The sequence below is a fragment of the Liolophura sinensis genome, chromosome 9 (genome assembly GCF_032854445.1).
Source record: "Liolophura sinensis isolate JHLJ2023 chromosome 9, CUHK_Ljap_v2, whole genome shotgun sequence".
Taxonomy (NCBI): Eukaryota; Metazoa; Mollusca; class Polyplacophora; order Chitonida; family Chitonidae; genus Liolophura; species Liolophura sinensis.
Genome location: NC_088303.1, coordinates 2,685,456 through 2,708,582, shown reverse-complemented (window position 1 = coordinate 2,708,582; position 23,127 = coordinate 2,685,456). Strand labels below are relative to the sequence as shown.

The following is a 23,127-nucleotide window of genomic DNA, read 5'->3' as shown; positions in this document are numbered from 1 at the left end:
GTCAAATACTCAATGCTCTGGCACGATCCTGCAATTCATTGGTCAGTTGGGGACCACGCAATGCAATGGGCGCTCTAGTTTTGTATTTATTCTAGATTTCTCTCCTATCAAAGCATGCTCAAATTTTTACAAATTTGCGGCTCACATGTCCAAAGAAATCTACGTGTACAGGTTTACGGGCTCGAAAGTTCCTACCACCCAAAACTTTGTGAACAATCTGCACAGTTTAGCGATACCTAGATCTTACTCAAAGGTAAGCACAGTGGGTAACAAATGATACATAAGCGACTTAACAAGGAGTAATCTTAAGAAGTAATCTTAAAATCTTCAAAATAAACATGTTTTTAACCCTTCTTAATTTGGGGGGCGCACATACATCATGTGTTTAAATATCCCACCTCACTGTTCTCTGCGGAACCCTTTTGGGTGATTTCCCAATAAATGTCAAAGAATGAACGAGTCATTCACTGGAAATGTTGACCTAAAGGCCAGATGTATTAGTATATTTGATATTTTATAATGTGAACACACTTGACAGAAGGCTGGAAACAATGTCCCCAAGACAATCATCTTGATAGAAAAATTTTAAATATTTTATTGATGAGCTGATTATGATCAACTGATGTTAATGAATACAGAACAATGGTTCCATGGACTGTATGACCTTGACTATGGGAGTCATCCTCTCCAAGTGACTTCAACTTCATCGGTACGAAATCTTAGGAAAAGAAGCAAAAGGCATATGTGTTTACACATATTCTGACAAGTGTAATTGATTGTGGTCAAGGTCGTATTGTGGTTAAGGCCGTATTCAACGAGGTTTCACTTATATATTGTGGAAATCAGGTTTTTATCCCGCCTCAGACAAAATACTTCGCTTTTCATTGGACAACAACGATCACGTGGGGGTACAAATATATTTTCAAATTCCTCAGACGACGTCAAATGAGTCGGTCATCTGCCTTCGTTGGGTTGTGAATACAATGGTCACATCGCTGTAGCGATTCATCTATACATCGGTCTTCTGCATTGAATTGATGGGTCTTTGCAAGATAAATTCGTTAAATGGTTAAATACGTTAAATACGCAACTATATGGTATGAATAATCTTCATATTGGGCTGGACGTCGGCCTGTATATTTTTATACGCTTATATATATTTGCGTATCCTATAACTGAGTAACAAAGAATGTCAGACAAACACTGGGTAGAGCTCAGGAAAAAAAACCCACCATCTGTCAGCAAGCACCTGACAAACCATTCAACTTGAAGCTTCAGCAGAGCATTCCACTGATGTGATTTGTCGATACATTGACCTCCTGTACTATACTGATGGGATACTTCCGTATCCTTTCATTGAGTGTCCATGTAAGTATATGTAGTAGTATTCTGGTCACATTCATGTCTTATCAAACCGCTAAGTGAACATTTGACCCACCTTTGTGTACAGGTTGTCTGGTTAAGCGCTGTCACCTGACCTGACCTGAACATCTCCCAGCCGGCCTGTGCAATCATCGCACCATTATCAATGCAAAACCTTGAAAAACAATGATCGCTAATAACATAAAAATAAATATAAATACAAAAATTAGTGCAACATTGCGTGATCTGCAATGATATGTCAGCTCAAGACAAACAGACCTATCAGTCTGATATCAGACAAGAGAGCTACTTCAATCTCCTGTTCACTGTTTTCATGACTGTTGTTACATGTATTAAATTAACTGGAGCATAGCGCCAGGTATTTAACGTTTTTTCAGAAATGAAGATTGCATACAAGTATGCTGGTAAGATACCTCTATACTCTAATACCCTATGGCGTGCGTGTACACCCCCTTATAAGCTTTGGGTATCCTTTTTCTCAGAACATCATCCCAGACAAGGTCTCATGACAAAGAATACCGCAACCAAACCTGAGATCAAACGCAGGAATCCGCAGTCCATACACGTAGAGGAATGAACCAAACTGACCAGAAAGCAAATGGACAATCAGGAGAAGGAACAGTTACATAACTCAATCGCATACCAAACTAAGATCATATGCATGAAGAATGCATTAATGTACCGAAACAAAAACTGAAGTGAACAATGGGGCGAAAGAGGGAAAAACAGACTGATGGATGGTTAAGGTGAGACCAGTGTAATAAAATATGCTATCACGTAATGACAACGGAAACACTTTAGTCCAAACATGGTCATATCTATTGCAGAAAATACAGAAGCATTTTGTCATCGACGCCTGCATAAGTATGCCTTACCATAATAAAATGAAAAAATATGTTTACACCGTTTAAAAATCAACATTTACCTCTCTCTCCGGCCGTAAGCGGGAAGGTCTGTCAGCAACCTGCGGATGGTTGTGGGTTTCCCTGGGCTCTGCCTGGTTTCCTCCCACTCTAATGCTGGTCCCCGCCATGGTATAAGTGAAATATTCTTGAGTACGGCGTAAAGCAACAATTAAATAAAAAAAATAAATAAACATTTACCTCTCATCAGTAGCATAAAGAGTTGCTCTCCTTTCCTTTGCCATTATTGCCATCATTTCCTGTAATCTTTTATTACCTTTGAGAGGACAACATAAAAACACAAAACTGCTTACCTCTGTTTATATTTATATCTATTAATTATATTCACGTTAATAAAACACAAAAAAGTCACTGAATTACCAAGTTTTCTCATGTTTGTGATAAAGCATGGCAAGTAATAGAGCTCATAATGCACTGCACGTATTCCATTGTTAAACAGAAAACACAAATGAGAAATTAGAACTTACATCCCACTCCACCTACAATTAGCACCTCATCAGAGCCACAATGGGCCATAGCTCGCTCTGGAACGTAAAATCGGTTTTGGTATTACACAGAAATAAGAAATTGTACAGTTTAATCTACTGTTAATTTTTTTCACAAAAAATCCCCATCAACAATGAAATCTTATACTGCTGTAAACATAACCCATTTGGTCATCGCCAAAAGGCACTCATCTGACACAGAGCAATGATTCAGTTATCATCGCCAAAATGCACTCACCTGACACAGAGCACTGATTCAGTTATCAATGCCAAAAGGCACTCACCTGACACAGAGCACTGATTCAGTTATCATCGCCACAAGAGTTAAATACCAGTCAAATGTCACAGAGCACTGATTCAGTAATCATCACAAAAAGGTACTCACCTGACACAGAGCACTGATTCAGTTATCATTGCCAAAAGGCACTCACAGAGCACTGATTCAGTTATCATTGCCAAAAGGCACTCACCTGACACAGAGCACTGATTCAGTTATCACTGCCAAAAGGCACTCTCCTGACACAGAGCACTGATTCAGTTATCAATGCCAAAAGGCACTCACCTGACACAGAGCAATGATTCAGTTATCATCACCACAAGAGTTAAATACCAGTCAAATGTCACAGAGCAATGATTCAGTTATCATCACAAAAAGGCACTCACCTGACACAGAGCACTGATTCAGTTATCGCCACAAGAGTTAAAAGCCAGTCAACCTAGCTTGACAAAGTATATTAAGGTCAGTTCATCAAAAAATGTCCTGTGGTGACCCAGAATAGCTCATATGATTGCCTTTCAGTCAACATCATAGTCGTACCTGTAATATTTATGGTGTTAAAATGATTCTAAAGTTTGAAAGCTTATCATGCAACCCACTTTCCCAATTTTCGGAACGTGCACAGAAGATGCTGATATTTGAGAAAGGCAATTTCTTTTTTTGTCTTGATTAGCCACAAGCAAACACGCAGTTGTCATCTGAAGACACACTCATGTATGTATACTCCTGGTAAAATTAAGCCTACCAGTTGTCTCCACCAACATGGCAAACACAGTCTCCTGGAGAGAAAAGCACAAGTCTTCTGGTGTGTAATCTCCTGAGGCAATCAGTTTAGGGGCAATGTCCTAAAAAGGTAAACAAAAAGGGGCCTTTTTAGTGAAAACTAAAATCACCGCAACCACCACTACCATGGCAACTTCATTTTCAGGATGTGTTATCATAGAAATTTCTCCTGAACTAAGCAGCATGAGTAAAAGCAATGCATAAACTCACCAATGTGAATGCTGAAGTACTGAACAAACATCAGTGATGGTCAGAGCCTCGTCATTCATAACAACGTATATCAGCGTGTTCTGAGAAGTCTTCGCTCAGGTAATAAGCCTTTTGAATACGCATGTTTAATTTTGGCTTTTTACCAAAATATGATAGTTTATGGTGTTTCAGTGAAATTGCTCTGTCCGTTGCATTTTGACTTTGGTTTACCACTGCTATGAGAGGGATGATGCAGACGCAGAGGCCAGCTGGCTTTCTACGTTTTTTACGAAGCAGCACTCCTTTATATTAAGTGCTGCACTGTCTTGGTATTTTACTTATTTATTTGATCAGAGTATTTCACTCACAGGATGGCGGCCAGCATTATAGTGGGGGGAAGTAGAGTACTGGGAACCCATGACCATCACTAGGTTGCTGCAAGGCCTTCCCACATGTAAAGAACGCATGAAAACTCAAACTAAAATTTTAAATGACATCTTTTTTTTCCTCGTTTTTCTCGTTATACAAATACATGTATAAATACTGTGTACACATGTGGTCTGAAATGTGTGCGTGATTCTCCTGTCATGCTGAAGCAGTGTACAAAAAACATTTCATACAGATTAATACACATTATGGTGGTTTTTTTACAATAAGATGACAGCTATTCAGAAACATACTGAACACTTTCCCTCCCCTGTAACATTGTAATCTTGTTCTTTTCTTCTGTTTGTACACCCCCCAAAAAACGCAGGTTTTTGAAAACATGAGTTTTATGTTGACTTTTTAATATTTAGTATTATTTTACAAGGCCAGTCTTTGGATATCTTCTGCCTGATTGCTTAATGTCATAACAAGAGAAACCAGAAGAATATCAAATTATCCACAACAGTGATCTGGTTTTCAATCTTGACAAGTGATGATGAATGTACTCATCCAATTTCTTGAGGCTTCTTGCTAACTGGAGATATCGAATGAGAATGTGCTGAGAACTAGGTCATGGCCTACACTGCCTTCATATCACCTTGAGAACAGCTGGAAACCATGAAAACACAGTTAATTTCCTCAAACAAAATGTCAAGTAGTCATTTATTTAACAGGAAGCTCATCTTATCATTGTATCTGAGAGTAATTACAGTGTCATTTGCCTCAATAATAATGATCAGATTCTTGGGAAATGCCCCAGGGAACATATTTCTTTTTCTTTTTGTCCTTTTTCTGGTTTTGAGGGTACAAAATATGGTTAATCTGTTTTAATCATGGTTTTACATTTTTATCTTTATCATGTCATTGTCCATGCCTAAGGCTCTTCTGATGTAGGCTTACATATCTCAGTCAAGTTAAACAATACACATGTTAGTTTCCAGCATGTCTTTTTTTAATAAATACCTAATACTATCCACAAAGTTAAGATATTTACATATTTTGTGCTAATTTCATTTTATTTTGTTCACCAAAGCACCCAACCTGGAAAAAAAATCTGAAATGGAAATCAATATTCAAACATCAGGCATGACATTATCTTTAAAGTTATAAATTTGGTATCCTTTATAAAAAAAATGACCACGTTCGTCAATGAACTGAGTGTCATTATAAAAACAATGAAAACCAAAACTGGCAGCTTTAAGCCTAAAGACTCTTTTTCTCTGGCCACATGATGAAATCATGGGGGTTATGATTCAGTTTATAATCAGATGGCGGGTGACTCAATCAGCATTTCTGGGCAGTAAAATAATAATGTGCCTCAACAGGTGCTTGTTTACAGCAGCGGCTGTGGGAAAACAGCAGGGTTAGGAATACTAGCCAACCCTAACCCATGCTAAAGGTGAAAGATATTAGGGCAGAAACTGACCAGAAATAACCCCCGATCCCCCAAGGAATGACCCCTTCAAATTATTACCACACATTCGGCTTGCTCTCTTTGCATGCATTTTGTCAATGATGGAGTCTTCAGACTAGTCAAAATTACAGATTTTGTCAATGATGGAGTCTTCAGACTAGCCAAAATTACAGATTTTGTCAATGATGGAGTCTTCAGACTAGTCAAAATTACAGATTTTGTCAATGATGGAGTCTTCAGACTAGCCAAAATTACAGATTTTGTCAATGATGGAGTCTTCAGACTAGTCAAAATTACAGATTTTGTCAATGATGGAGTCTTCAGGCTAGTCAAAATTACAGTTACTGCCAGCAAATCCTAAAGTTTCTAGAAACAACTGATGGGAACATTAAACTGTCTGCTTGCTAACAAAAAGTTAATCCTTATCTAAGAGAGACTAGGCTGAAACCTAGCAATGAAAGCAAAGGGCAAAGAGCAATCAATGAATAACACTATTCAATGTGCATGAATGAAGGTATATCATCAATAAACAACACTATTCAATGTTCATGACTGAAGGTATATAATCAATAAACAACACTATTCAATGTGCATGACTGAAGGTATATAATCAATAAACAACACTATTCAATGTGCATGACTGGAGGTATATAATCAATAAACAACACTATTCAATGTGCATGACTGGAGGTATATCATCGATGAATAACACTATTCAATGTGCATGACTAAAGGTATATCATCAATAAACAACACTATTCAATGTGCATGACTGGAGGTATATCATCAATAAACAACACTATTCAATGTGCATGACTGGAGCTATATCATCAATGAATAACACGATTCAATGTGCACGACTGGAGGTATATCATCAATGAATAACACGATTCAATGTGCATGGCTGGAGCTATATCATCAGTGAATAACACTATTCAATGTGCATGACTGGAGGTTTAGAATTAATGAATAACACTATTCAATGTGCATGACTGGAGGTTTAGAATTAATGAATAACACTATTCAATGTGCATGACTGGAGGTTTAGAATTAATGAATAACGCTATTCAATGTGCATGATTGGAGGTTTAGAATTAATGAATAACACTATTCAATGTGCATGACTGGAGGTTTAGAATTAATGAATAACACTATTCAATGTGCATGACTGGAGGTTTAGAATTAATGAATAACATTATTCAATGTACATGACATACAATCTTTGTCAGTTTCTGTTCAATTTGCCTGATGAGGTAAGTATATTCCAAGACAGACATTAATTCTGACAGATATTACATAAGTAAGGCAGTTTACCTGAAATGATATGAAAAGCTTTGAAACCTTTAGTTTTCCTGTGAAACTTACAAAATATGGTGCTGTATGTCTAGTAATGCAGCTAGTCAAGGTTACTTTTAGTTTCGGAAAGCTTGCCAGTTACACTACATTGACACGTTGTTTTCCTGGCACACAGACATGAACAGTGCTTTCCCCTCCTCTCACCATGCCATGGGACATATACAATTGCAGCCTTCACCAGAGGGCGTGGAAAGAGTCCAACCAGGGAATGGCCAAAGCCATTGCTGTCAAGATTACCATCAAATTGTTTTATATCTGACCTTCCTCAGAGAGCTGTGCAAATCAGATCATGCTTGTCTGATTATAGTGACAAAAAAATTTACTGTGTCAAGGGCAGAAATGGGAAATTTGGATCACATTTGTCAGGAACTGATTTGAAAAAAAAAATCAACAGTGAGTTTGTGGTACGCTCAGCCATAGTGCTGAACCAAAGCTAAACACCACTTACAAGGTCGTTTTGTTCACTATAATGATGTACATAAATATTCACAATTTTATATAACTGAAATTTATGGAAAGTTCATTGTAAAATCTCTGGGTTTAAAACTTTGGCCAATAGCAGCAATAATTTGTCACAGATTATAAAGTGATGTTAAGAAAATTTGAGGTGCTTTTTATTTTCTGAAATGGCAACGTGAAGTCTGCTAAGTTCAGGATGCAATTGTCTCACAGAGTAAAACAAAATACCGCGTAACTATTCAACCAAAAATTGTCTGTCTCAACATGGAAGCCAAATTCTGACCGAGTTCTCCACAAAACCATGCAATGAAGCCTGCAAAGTTAATTAATTAATTGAATGACATATTTAACCATGGTAGTTTTTGTCAGGAATGCCCTGTGAAGTCTGCTAAGTTCTGGGTACAAATCACCAACATATTAACTAAGGGTGGCAAAAATAAAATAAGCACACAGAATAATCCACTGTTTTGAGCTGCCCACAGGCAGGATTGCTTTTTACAGTGAATCTAAACTATGAGGCTTTACAGGCCTGTTTACACAGTCTCTACAGGCCTGTTTACACAATCCCTACAGGCCTGTTTACACAATCCCTACAGGCTTGTTTACACAATCCTTACAGGCCTGTTTACACAATCTCTACAGGCCTGTTTACACAATCCCTACAGGCCTGTTTTCACAATCTCTACAGGTCTGTTTACACAATCTCTACAGGCCTGTTTACACAATCCTTACAGGCCTGTTTACACAATCACTACAGACCATTTTACACAATCCTTACAGGCCTGTTTACATGATCCCTACAGGCCTGTTCACACGATCCCTACAGGCCTGTTTACACAATCTCTACAGGCCTGTTTACACAATCACTACAGGCCACTTTACACAATCCTTACAGGCCTGTTTACATGATTCCTACAGGACTGTTCACACGATCCCTACTGGCCTGTTTACACAATCCCTACAGGCCTGTTTACACAATCCCTACAGGTCTGTGTACACAATCCCCACAGGCCTGTTCACACGATCCCTACTGGCCTGTTTACACAATCTCTACAGGCCTGTTTACACAATCACTACAGACCACTTTACACAGTCCTTACAGGCCTGTTCACACGATCCCTACCGGCCTGTTCACACAATCCCTACAGGCCTGTTTACACAATCCCTACAGGTCTGTGTACACAATCCCCACAGGCCTGTTTACATAATCCCTACTGGCCTGTTTACACAACCCCTACTGGCCTGTTAACACAATCCCTACAGGCTTGTTTACACAATCCCTACAGGCCTGCTTACACAACCTCACTTGTTGTGGAACGTTACAGAATTCAACAAATACATAACTGTACAATGGTGTATGAATACAAGATGTAGTCCAAATAATCTGCAATAGCTTAGAAAATCAACCTACCTCGATGTAGGAAAGTAGTCCAGAGAATGACACATCCATCCCCTTTACCACATATGGCAGCTCAACCAGCTTCTCTCCCCTGGAAAATTCAAGTTTGCTTATTTATACTTGGGGTTTAACATTGCTTTCATTAAAATCTATGTGGGTCAAATAAGGCTAATGCTGCCTTCTGGCAGACCAGTAAGTTCTGCTACAGGACTACAAGTACAATAGCTTTAAAGAGTTTCCAGGCTACTTCGATTAAAGATTAGCACACCTCATAACGCCGTCAGTGAGAGGTGTACGAATAGAAGCTGATACTTTGACAGATTTGGGCCAATCCAGGCTCATTTTGGGAAATTTTTATACAGCGTCTATGCAATATTAATCCTCAACACTTTTAGTACAATATTAAGTTACTTTCCAAAGAAACCTCAAAACACCTTTCTAAAAACTCTCAGCATCAACAAAAAATATTTTTAGTCAAAGAGGACATTTTACATCATTTACCTTTAAAATACACAACTACCCTCTGTGAATATATCTATACACGACATATACCATCTAGTAAATCACAGGGGAGCATTAGCATCTAGTTTCAAATGATAAAAGAGTATCGCCAAAGAAGCATGGAACTAAAATTGCTAAAATAATGGCTGAAATATATTTTGCCAGCAAACAAAACTGAATAATATTCCGTTGAACCTGACTCACTTTTTGGCCAGTTGTTCAATGTTGTATCCAGGGCTGGGATCATTAGACAGCTGGAAAAGCAACATGATTCCATAGTTTGTACTCGCAATTCACACCTCTTTATTCAAATTTCCTACAGTGTCACATAACATTTATGTTTTTCAATCACTTTTGAATCTATTTCATTCAAAATGACACCATCATGGCATACACTGGTTTTTCAATCAATTTTGTCTCTGATTTATGTTTATATCATTTAGGAATAATAATATTCAATCAGCAAGAAATATCAATAAAATACACTGCCATTTACCTTTCTGACCTGAAAATTTTACTTGCATTCATTTCCTTCTGGTTTTGAACATTTTGAATATCATATAAAGAACACCATGTCTCTTTCACAGCCAACAAATGGTCACCATACACACCTGTGTCCATGCAACGTGTACTAACATAAGCTTACTTTACCTTGAGGACTCGGGCAAATCTATCAAGACAGTTACCCACAGCAATATCAATCGTCTCCCCAAATATTCGATACCGTCTCTCCAGGTAGGCTATTACCTGTGGAAAATCTGCCATGAAATCAACTTGTACGAATTATACCAATGATTAATGCTTCTATCAACTGTATCCTGTCGTGTAAAAAGGTGTTGTTTTAATAGCAGACAATAGACTCTCAAACAGGGGGTTGAGAGTTCAAATCCAGATCTGCTATTTCAGCTGCCGTATTACATCATTAGGTTCGTAACTGGTCAAATGAGGTAAAACCTTTCTAAAAAAAATAAATGTAGGTATAAAGGAACAGAAATAGCTAAATTTGAACAAGTAAAATCTAATACATTATAACATACAGTTCATAATTAGAGAGGTTCAAACTGTGACAAATTTGTCTGACTGTAAAACATTTCAGAGGAATTTATCACTATTAACTTGTAGGATCCCAAACTAAAGGTCAAAGTCATTTTGCACATCATGACTTTAGCCAAAAAAGGTTTACGGGATTTGTTCCAGTTGGGTATCCTTAAGGCACAGTAGCAGATGGTAAGGAACAGGGTACCTGTGCTTACCTGGGTGTTACCTCCACTCACATACAGAACTGTTGGATTCTTTGCCCCTGTGATCAAGCGTCCCATCTCTATGTGTGTTCAAGGTTAAGTCTAATACAATGTGTTAAGACAGACATTGTCAGTTTTACAATGAGCATTTTAAAGGTTTCTAGCATGTCAAAGCAGTAGCAGATACCATAACCAAAAACATGCGATGTCATCGATTTCACAACAAAGTGAAAGAATGAACTAGAAAAAAGTTTTGGAGCCAAAACCTATGTGTATGTCTCCCTGCTTCCAAAAGTTGTTCTTATTATAAAGGCCGTAACGGACAATCAGACTATTGAAGAAATCAAGTATGAAGACATGTTCCTAAACGTGATCAGTTCTTACCTTGTGATGTAGGGGTCTAATTATCTCATTATTAAGCTTCAATCCAATATTAATTCAATCTGTCCCACCTCCACTTGAGATATCAAACTGACAAGGTTATTGCTTGCCACAATGTCAAAATACTGGCCCATCAGTTCTGGAGATACAGCAAGGACAAAGTTAGAATCAAGTTTCAATAATGTCAAAAATACTCATGAAAATGGTGATCAAGTGAACGGACAATCCACAAATAACTGACAATTGACAAGGCAAGGCCCTTGATTAAATTGCCTCATTAACTCAGGAGAAATGGCAAGGACAAGGGTTAACAGTGCCTGACAAAATCTCAAAAGTATTAATGAAGGGATGAGCTAGGAGGCGAACAAACAAAAAGTTATTCAATTCTCAAGGCCCCTGTCAGGAAGCTTCAAGATAAATTGGCTGAATAGATCCACACTTTAGTTCTGGAAATATTGTAAGGACAAGGTCAAGTCGCTGGCTGGTGAATGATGTCAAACACTATACAGCGCAATCAGAACATATTTCCCCAAAAGAAATTAAAACCTAACATCAAACCTGAAAAGAAAGAAGATGTACAAAGCAATAAATGTACACGATGACCATATATCAATCAGAGAACACTTATATGACGGCGGCCATGATTGGTGTTTTATGCCATACTGAAGAAGATTTCACTTATATGACGGCAGCCATGATTGGTGTTTTATGCCGTACTGAAGAAGTTTTCACTTATATGACGGCGGCCATGATTGGTGTTTTATGCCATACTGAAGAAGATTTCACTTATATGACGGCAGCCATGATTGGTTTTTTTACGCCGTACTGAAGAAGATTTCACTTATATGACGGCAGCCATGATTGATGTTTTACGCCATACTGAAGAAAATTTCAATTATATGACGGCAGCCATGACTGGTGTTCTACGCCATACTGAAGAAGATTTCACTTATATGATGGCAGCCATGACTGATGTTTTACGCCATACTGAAGAAGAATATTTCACTTCTATGACGGCAGCCATGATTGGTGTTTTACGCCGTACTGAAGAAGATTTCACTTCTATGACGGCAGCCATGATTGGTGTTTTACGCCATACTGAAAAAGATTTCACTTATATGATGGCAGCCATGATTGGTGTTTTATGCCGTACTGAAGAAGATTTCACTTATATGACGGCATGCCATGACTGGTGTTTTACGCCATACTGAAGAAGATTTCACTTCTATGACGGCAGCCATGATTGGTGTTTTATGCCGTACTGAAGAAGATTTCACTTATATGACGGCAGCCATGATTGGTGTTTTACGCCGTACTGAAGAAGATTTCACTTATATGACGGCAGCCATGATTGGTGTTTTATGCCATACTGAAGAAGATTTCACTTATATGGCGGCAGCCATGATTGGTGTTTTACGCCGTACTGAAGAAGATTTCACTTATATGACGGCAGCCATGATTGGTGTTTTACGCCATACTGAAGAAAATTTCACTTATATGATGGCGGCCATGATTGATGTTTTACGCCGCACTGAAGAAAATTTCACTTATATGATGGCAGCCATGATTGGTGTTTTACGCCGCACTGAAGAAGATTTCACTTATATGACGGCAGCCATGATTGGTGTTTTACGCCATACTGAAGAAGATTTCACTTATATGACGGCAGCCATGATTGGTGTTTTACGCCGTACTGAAGAAGATTTCACTTATATGACGGCAGCCAGCATCATGTTGGGAGGAAACCATGTGGGTGAACACTACAAGTACTTGTGTAGGTCCAGTGTCAAATTCACACAATGTTCTCAATATTTTGCATAAAAAGATATGTCCAATACACTGGCTGACAGACGCATTCAAACCATATAACTAATATTTTACAGAAAAGGATATGAACAAGATGATGGCTGAGAGCTAAACATACACAATGCTGTAATATTTTACAAAAAATTTGATGTGATGTCCAATGCTAAATTCAAAAAATACACTCAATATTTTACAACAAAGGATATGTCCAATGCATTGGTTGAGAACCAATTTAACACAAGGTTCTGACAGTCAAATTAAAGTGACACACCAATATTTCACAAGATGGATATGAACAATGCAATGGTTGGGATCCAGTTCCACACAAGGCTTTCAGTGATATTTTACAACAAAGGATATGTCCAATGCATTGGTTGAGAACCAATTTAACACAAGGTTCTGACAGTCAAATTAAAGTGACACACCAATATTTCACAAGATGGATATGAACAATGCAATGGTTGGGATCCAGTTCCACACAAGGCTTTCAGTGATATTTTACAACAAAGGATATGTCCAATGCATTGGTTGAGAACCAATTTAACACAAGGTTCTGACAGTCAAATTAAAGTGACACACCAATATTTCACAAGATGGATATGAACAATGCAATGGTTGGGATCCAGTTCCACACAAGGCTTTCAGTGATATTTTACAACAAAGGATATGTCCAATGCACTTTTTGAGAACCAATTTAACACAAGGCTCTAATATGTTACTTAATATGATGTGTCTTATGCAATGATTAAATGACCCTTCACTGCAATGACTGAGAGGCAAATTCAAATGATACGCTTATATTTTACAAGATGGATATGAACAATGTGATGGTTGAAAGCAAACTTACAAAGTAATATTTTACAAGAAAGGATATGTCCAATGCAATGGTTGACAGCTACCATAGGTTTGCTCCACAGCTGAGCCACAGTCCTGGCCACAATGGCAGTTGACACAAGTGGCGCCCCCATCCCTGGGCCTTCAAAACCATTAACATTTACAACTTCAGACAATATCACTTATCGAGTTAATTATATATGAAGGGATTCTCAAAATACAATCAAATATTTTTTAACAAATCCAGTGGTGCATACATACATACATACAAGTAAATGTATTCTAAATGCTGCTTTTAGTTTACATTTTATATTGCTGATCAATTGCATGTCAGCTGTTACTTACATGTAGGTGAAATTTTGCAATATACTGAATGGATAGACTTTGATAACTGTGTTTAGCTGTCAAAAACATTTTCATCCCAAACTTTCAATCAATGAACAGGCCTCAAGTGCATATAAATTCTCAAAGAGCTACAGGGTATAAGTCACAAGGCTGATGAACATGGCTATCATTTTTATTCAAATTGTGCATTGTCTCTAAGCAAACATTGTTTTCCTCAGACTCTTGAGAAAACAAATTTCTCACAACTAGAACTGACAACCTAGCAACATGAACAAGATTTCGATGATGGCAACAGACAAGAATGTGATGATGGCAACAAACAAGATTGTGATGATGGCAACAGACAAGATTTTGATGGTGGCAACAGACAAGATTTTGATGATGGCAACAGACAAGATTTGATGATGGCAACAGACAAGATTCTGATGGTGGCAACAGACAAGATTTTGATGACGGCAAAAGACAAGATTCTGATGGTGGCAACAGACAAGATTTTTATATAAAAGATGAAATATTTGGGACACACAGACTTAATGGGCTCAAACAAAAAGAAGGGATAAATGTTCCTACCTGTTGTGTAACAAAACTAAGTGTAAGTGTTCCTACATTTAGTGTTACAAACCACATCTATGTCCTGTGGGGTAATGTTGGCCTCAGTTAGCACCTGTCTCAGGATGCTAAGTGTAAGTGTTCCTACATTTAGTGTTACAAAACTAAGTATAAGTGTTCCTACCTTTAGTGTAACAAAACTACATATACGTGTTCCTACCTTTAGTGTAACAAACCACATCTATGTCCTGTGGGGTAATGTTGGCCTCGGTTAGCGCCTGTCTCAGGATGCTCAGGGCATGCTGACGGTGATGGTTGGCTGTGTCACGGGGCAAAAAGCCTATGCAAACAAATCATCCATATGCCTCAAATTCTTCACTCACTCTGTTTATTTACTTATTTTATAGATGTTCTATGTATACATTTGAGATTTTTCATTTATACCAATTTTCAACAGGAATGGTTAGATTAAATCTGAAACCCTTGAGAAATCATTGGCAAACTTCCATGGCTAAGGCCCGCATCCCAATGATGTAATGGTGCCTCGGGTTCAAGCTGAACTGATGTATGTTCTCTTCAATCAGTTATACGCTACCAGTTTGTACATAAAAGTTTCCCACTGCTGTTTTACAATAACATCAAGATGCCCCGATACTCTTAGCCCCACTCATCATTTACTAGCACCTAAAGAATTCACTCCTTCAGAATTCACTCGCAAAGCTGGTAACTCCAGCAGATTCCTCGTTCACAGCAGTTCTACATGGAGGTGCTGGTGAATACTCAGCTTGTTGGCACTACCCTCACACCCTACAGTCATAACCATTGTCACTCACCTATCACAGGTGGAGTAATGTAGGTGTGACGAGGGTTAGATAATACCACACCATCCTTCACTATGCCTATCCCCAGCTTGTTGGCACTACCCTCACGCCCTACAGTCTCAACCACTGTCACTCACCTTCCCCAGGTGGAGTAATGTAGGTGTGACGAGGGTTAGATAATACCACACCATCCTTCAATATTGCTATCCCCAGCTTCTTGGCACTACCCTCACACCCTATAGTCACAACCATTGTCACTCACCTATCACAGGTCGGGTAATGTAGGTGTGACGAGGGTTAGATAATACCACACCATCCTTCACTATGCCTGTCCCCAGCTTGTTGGCACTACCCTCACACCCTGTAGTCATAACCATTGTCACTCACCTATCACAGGTCGGGTAATGTAGGTGTGACGAGGGTTAGATAATACCACACCATCCTTTACTATGCCTATCCCCAGCTTGTTGGCACTACCCTCACACCCTACAGTCACAACCATTGTCACTCACCTTCCCCAGGTGGGGTAATGTAGGTGTGACGAGGGTTAGATAATAACACACCATCCTTCATTATGCCTATCCCCGGCTTGTTGGCACTACCCTCACACCCTACAGTCACAACCATTGTCACTCACCTTCCCCAGGTGGGGTAATGTAGGTGTGACGAGGGTTAGATAATACCACACCATCCTTCACTATGCCTATCCCCAGCTTGTTCGCACTACCCTCACACCCTGTAGTCATAACCAGTGTCACTCACCTATCACAGGTGGGGTAATGTAGGTGTGACGAGGGTTAGATAATACCACACCATCCTTCACTATGCCTATCACCAGTTTTGTTGGCACTACCCTCACACCCTACAGTCAACAACCATTGTCACTCACCTTCCCCAGGTGGGGTAATGTAGGTGTGACGAGGGTTAGATAATACCACACCATCCTTCACTATGCCCATCACCAGTTTGTTGGCACTACCCTCACACCCTACAGTCATAACCATTGTCACTCACCTATCACAGGTGGGGTAATGTAGGTGTGACGAGGGTTAGATAATACCACACCATCCTTCACTATGCCTATCACCAGCTTGTTGGCACTACCCTCACACTCTACAGTCTCAACCATTGTCACTCACCCTCCCCACGTGGGGTAATGTAGGTGTGACGAGGGTTAGATAATACCACACCATCCTTCACTATGCCTATCCCCAGCTTCTTGGCACTACCCTCACACCCTACAGTCTCAACCATTGTCACTCACCCTCCCCACGTGGGGTAATGTAGGTGTGACGAGGGTTAGATAATACCACACCATCCTTCACTATGCCTATCACCAGCTTGTTGGTTCTACCCTCACACCCTACAGTCACAACCATTGTCACTCACCTTCCCCACGTGGGGTAATGTAGGTGTGACGAGGGTTAGATAATACCACACCATCCTTCACTATGCCTATCACCAGTTTGTTGGCACTACCCTCACACCCTACAGTCACAACCATTGTCACTCACCTTCCCCACGTGGGGTAATGTAGGTGTGACGAGGGTTAGATAATACCACACCATCCTTCACTATGCCTATCACCAGTTTGTTGGCACTACCCTCACACCCTACAGTCATAACCATTGTCACTCACCTTCCCCAGGTGGAGTAATGTAGGTGTGACAAGGGTTAGATAATACCACACATCCTTCACTATGCTATCACCAGCTTGTTGGCACTACCCTTACACCCCTACAGTCTCAACCATTGTCACTCACCTTCCCCACGTGGGGTAATGTAGGTGTGACGAGGGTTAGATAATACCACACCATCCTTTACTATGCCTATCCCCAGCTTGTTGGCACTACCCTCACACCCTACAGTCACAACCATTGTCACTTACCTTCCCCAGGTGGGGTAATGTAGGTGTGACGAGGGTTAGATAATACCACACCATCCTTCACTATGCCTATCCCCGGCTTGTTGGTTCTACCCTCACACCCTACAGTCTCAACCATTGTCACTCACCTTCCCCACGTGGGGTAATGTAGGTGTGACGAGGGTTAGATAATACCACACCATCCTTTACTATGCCTATCCCCAGCTTCTTGGCACTACCCTCACACCCTACAGTCATAACCATTGTCACTCACCTTCCCCAGGTGGGGTAATGTAGGTGTGACGAGGGTTAGATAATACCACACCATCCTTCACTATGCCTATCCCCAGTTTGTTGGCACTGCCTTCAAACCCTATAGCCACAACCATTGTCACAAGTCTTCACAAATCAGGTACCCTGCTGAAGAATAGAAGCACAAAAAAAAAACAATTACTAGTATGTGGAAACCAGGAACAGTTTGTTCCTTATTTCACACAACAGAAAATAGAGCAACCCATAAGGTATACTCCACGGTGTATAGCCACATTATGGTGGGAGGAAACTGGGCAGAATCCGGAGGAAAACTGACGGCAAGTCAACGTACACTGTAGGCCTAAACACATGATTGTTAGGTTAATTATATTGGCCATAAACAAAAATGTTTTACATAGTTTATTAAACCTTTTGAAAAACATCAAAAATAGTTTTCGTTACTTCTGACCTCGTGCTATTGTTTACTCAATTATATAATAAAATTGCGTTCTTAATTATTTTTATTATTTTCCTTTTCCTCTTGTATGTGGATGCGTGGTATATGGATCAGTAGATTAACCTGAGCAACCTGGTTAAACCTTCACGAAAATCTTCCTCTAATTTTCTTATATTCAAAGATTTATTATACATTCACTGAACATATGCTTCTGTCTATTGTACAAAGCTGAGAGTCTAAACCAAGGGAGATAATCAGACTCAAGACATTCCCTCCGTTTCTAGCTCAAAAGTTACTTCCCATTGGTTGAACTTTTATTTCACTTGTTAATAGAATTGAAAACAAATGTGCCCATACATCTGTTAATAATATCGCAACTTTTTAACACATGTATTTACTTATTGCATCCAATACTGCAGAAAGTTGGATGTGAATATATAAATATATATATATAAATATATAAACGCTGAGTGAAGAATTTGGAGTTTAAAATCATAAAAACTCTTGTTCCTTTGTCTGACACAAACACCAGTCAGTAGTTCAAAACCTTATATCTAAGAGGATATCTATAAATATTTTGACATTTGGCCCTGCCTGCCACAATTTATTTATTATCTGATTTGTGTTTTGCGGCCAACATTATATTGGGGGAGGAAACTGGGCAGAGCCCAGTAGGAAACCCATGCCCATTCGCAAGCTACTGACAGACCTTCCCACGTATGGCCAGACAGGAAGCCAGTTTGAGCATGGCTTGAACTCACAGTGACTGCACTGATGAGATGCTCCTGGTTCACTAAGCCGCACTGGCAGGCTAACCAACTCAGCCACTGAGCCCCTGGGTCATTATGCCCAGACAGGCAGGCTAACCAACTCGGTCACTGAGCCCCTGGGTCATTGTGCCCAGACAGGCACGCTTACCTCCTTGGCCACAGAGGCACCTGGGTCATTGTGCCCAAGCAATCATGCTTACCTCCTCAGCCACATAGGCACCTGGGTCAATGTGCCCAGGCAGGCAGGCTTGCCACCTCGGCCACAGAGGCACCTGGGTCATTGTGCCCAGGCAGACATGCTTACCACCTCGGCCAAAGAGGCACCTGGGTCATTGTGCCCAGCTAGGCACGCTTACCTCCTCAACCACAGAGGCACCTGGGTCATTGTGCCCAGCCAGGCAGGCTAACCAACTCGGTCACAGAGGCATCTGGGTCATTGTGCCCAGACAGGCAGGCTTACAACCTCAGCCACAGACGCATTTGGGTCATTGTGCCCAGCCAGGCAGGATTGCCACCTCGGTCACAGAGGCACCTGGGTCATTGTACCCAGGCAGACACGCTTAACCACCTCGGCCACAGAGGCACCTGAGTCATTGTGCCCAGCCAGGCACGCTTACCTCCTTAACCACAGAGGCACCTGGGTCATTGTGCCCAGACAGGCAGGCTGAACACCTCGGTCACAGAGGCATCTGGGTCATTGTGCCCAGACAGGCAGGCTTAACACCTAGGTACAGAGGCTCCTGGGTCATTGTGCCCAGCCAGGCACGCTTACCTCCTCGGCCACACGGGCACCTGGGTCATTGTGTCCAGGCACGCTCGCTTACCTCCTCAGCCACATAGGCACCTGGGTCAATGTGCCCAGTCAGGCACGCTTGCCACCTTGGCCACAGGGACACCTGGGTCATCGTGCTGTGCTGGCAAGCTTGCCAACTGGACACAGACCCCCATTACAACTTCCGTTTTTCGGTAGGGACGATTGTAGTTCTGTGAATTTTAGGGTATAAAGTCTTTTTTGCTCCCAGGCGTCCATTTTTTGTGCACAGGTGCATGCTTGGTATTAAAATGCTGGAAACTGTCTAAACTTTGAGGAGGTATGAGCTTTATTGATGAAAGTTTGAAATTATGGGCGAGAGGACACAAGGTGTGAGGTAGTGATGAGGCTACGAGTGACGTCCCCTTGGCGTTGCTAGGCACGCCTCCCAGCTGCCGGCATGGAAAGGTCCAGCTTTTGACGGTCAACCTATGTCAAGATTTTTATGGCTTCTTTCTCACAGGCTGGGCCAGGTATGCACCAAAGCTTAATGGCCACGGAATGTTTGGGACTGAGCTACAGCGCTAGACGTTAACATTGTCGCTTATGGAAAATTAATGGGGGTCCGAGGCCAACTCAGGCCCCATGCCTGTTACAAGGTTACACCGCCACGATATGACTGAAATAATGTTGAAAGCAATGTTAAATCTGCTACAGGAAAACTCTGAATCCTATGCCCTAGAACAAAAGTCTCAAACAGATGGCATAACTAATAGCAGCGAGTTTCACAGTCCATCATGATCTTCCATAGAATTCCGATCGCTACAGCCCACATGACAGTAGCGAGTTTCACAGTCCATTGTGATCTTCCATAGAATTCCGATTGCTACAGTCCACATGACAGTAGCGAGTTTCACAGTCCATCATGATCTTCCATAAAATTCCGATTACTACAGTCCACGTGACAGTAGCAAGTTTCACAGTCCATCGAGATCTTCCATAGAATTCCGATTGCTACAGTCCACATGACAGTAGCGAGTTTCACAGTCCATCATGATCTTCCATAGAATTCCGATTGCTACAGTCCACATGACAGTAGCGAGTTTCACAGTCCATCATGATCTTCCATAAAATTCCGATTGCTACAGTCCAGTATGGTATAGAATCAACAGTTGACATTTGTTGCTGGTGTGGTGGGGGTAGAATTCAATGTTTTTCCCAGAGTAGAAAAATGTCAAACAAAGTCATTGGGTGGAGGAAAACGTCAAGTTAAAGATTTGAATGAATGAAGGATTAACAGCCAATCAGTCATCTACAGCGGATGAAGTTCACAATGAAAAATCTTTGTGATTATAACAAGGCTCTGCTTTGATACTTGCAATGTTTAATAGCGTTAGATCAGTCTGCATGTGTAAATGAATGTTTGAGCGTTGAAAGTTACATGTATACCAGTCTGCAGTAAATATTTTAATCATATTTGTCTTTTATTAGTGGTTATGTACAGACCAAAAGTAGCCCCAGGTGGCAACTTCAACTCCTCACCTTTTACTGGGCTGACGGGTATCGTAGTTACAGGGGTAACCAATGGCAAATCATTCACCGATTCACGTCATGTCCGATAAGTGCTATTTAAACAATGTCTGCGGCCCAAAACTGGTGTCAGCTTTGGGTCTTACCTCTCAGATTGCCCGCTCACGCCATATCCCAGGTATATTCCATTCGGTAATGGCACACCAGCCCTGACATGGCAGAACATTTCTAAACAAGGTATCCATTATGCTCGTCACTTCAAATTTAACGCGCATGCGACATCTAGGAACAATAACTTTTCCAAGACCTGTAACTGTGGTGAAGGCAAAATGGCTGCTGCCTTAGCGATGACTGTGAGGTGGTGAATTTGGGTCTCGTGTATCCTCACTGAATGGAATATACCTGGGTTGTTGCATGTGCGGGCGAAAAAAAGAGCTATTAAGGGGCCAAAGTTGACACCGGGTTAGGCCAAAGTTGACACCGGGTTGGGCCAAAGTTGACACCGGGTTGGGCCAAAGTCATTTTGTCCAGATGTCCAGATTTCTTTCAGTTCAGTTCAGCTTTTGTTTTCCGTCATTTATGTAAGTTTTGAGGTCTGTGCCCAGATGCTGAGCAGGCCTACCCTGTATTTCTCATCCTCCTGCTCAGTCTTGTGCTCGGATTACTTAGTCAACATAGACTTGACGCTTACTGTCATAAGCCTACCCTACCGGCGTACCGCTGTGCACAACACAGGTGGCGAAACTATTTGAAATGTTGACAGCTCTTCTGGTTTTAAATCCGACAGCTCAAAACATACACATAATTATAAACCCACTACCATTCAAAAAGACTTAATCGTTTTCACTATCGTGATCTGATCACTGTACCTGCACAAAGTTTCCAATCTACGTTGTTCGGTTTCGGAGTCCAGCCATGCTGCCGGGTATTGCTACTGCGCAGGCTTACTACGGATCAAAACAAGAAGAGGGTCAACAAGAGGGTGTCGGTTACCATGAAACTTGTAAACATCGTTTATTCACCCAAGTGTATATTTTGAGTGTACAACACATAACTGACTCGAGTGTCCACCCACCAGTTCCGCCCTAGATAAAATAAGTCTTTTTAAAATAGCAGAGAGGATTTAAGAAAGACTGATTTAATTCTCTTGATGTTTTAATTGTCTTAATGTTACATGTGTACATAACTTCAATAAAATGTTGACAGTGGTGCTGGAGGTGGTGGAAAATGAACACATTTCAAAATTAGAAATTGGTGTTTTTAACAGTTGTGTTTCGCATTACATATATATATATACAATATGCATGTAACACAAAGAGTGGATATTTTTATATGTTTGTTTCAAAAGAGCAGAAGTAAAATCAGAAGTAGCTAAACTGATTTTTAGCTACGACAAAGTATATCTCCATATTATTCGATCGAAAATTCGTGCCGAGTATAGCTTAGGGAGTTAAATAACAAGCGAATGAACAAATAAATAGTATACTGATATATTCAGCTGTGATCAACTTGCTTGTGTTTATTGTATGTATTTATTTGGTTGTTCTTTTTACATTTTATGGGAAAATATCATTCAGTTATGCTACGACGCTAAGGATTCGAATTCGAACACGAAGTCCATGGCCTAAAACGGCTAAAGGGACAGTTTTCTCATGGAGGAGGTGATATAGACTGCGATGGCCAGGAATGGGAGCGCTTGAACAGTTTTAGTTTGTATTGTATTTATGATGTGGCTATTTTTCAATGTAATATGCCTACACAAGCATTTTTCATTTTGATATGGCAGCTGTGAAAAAAAAACCTTACCTGAGCCACTTGATTGTGTGATGGGATACAGGTCAAATCGCCCAAGTGTGAAAAAAAAACCTTACCTGAGCCACTTGATTGTGTGATGGGATACAGGTCAAATCGCCCAAGTGTGAAACAAAATC

At 40.4% G+C, this 23,127-nt stretch overlaps 1 protein-coding gene across 3 annotated transcripts; it reads right to left on the bottom strand.

Moving 5' to 3' along the window:
• Positions 1-571: 571 nt before the first annotated feature.
• Positions 572-22,126, bottom strand: LOC135474868 (probable tRNA N6-adenosine threonylcarbamoyltransferase). 3 transcript variants are annotated; one of them, XM_064754505.1, is made up of 13 exons: positions 22,066-22,126; positions 17,711-17,856; positions 14,972-15,091; positions 13,900-13,999; positions 10,849-10,924; positions 10,247-10,342; positions 9,800-9,849; positions 9,107-9,185; positions 3,814-3,913; positions 2,774-2,830; positions 2,487-2,562; positions 1,439-1,537; positions 572-718 (listed from the first exon to the last, which is right to left on the bottom strand). In XM_064754505.1, exons 2-13 carry the CDS (start codon positions 17,823-17,825, stop codon positions 679-681), a joined length of 1,008 nt encoding a protein of 335 aa, XP_064610575.1. In that variant the 5' UTR covers positions 17,826-17,856; positions 22,066-22,126; the 3' UTR covers positions 572-678. The 3 variants fall into 3 exon arrangements, with proteins under 3 accessions (XP_064610575.1, XP_064610577.1, XP_064610576.1); XM_064754507.1 differs by having other exon boundaries at positions 1,439-1,503; XM_064754506.1 differs by lacking the exons at positions 17,711-17,856; positions 22,066-22,126 and adding an exon at positions 16,085-16,179.
• Positions 22,127-23,127: the final 1,001 nt, after the last annotated feature.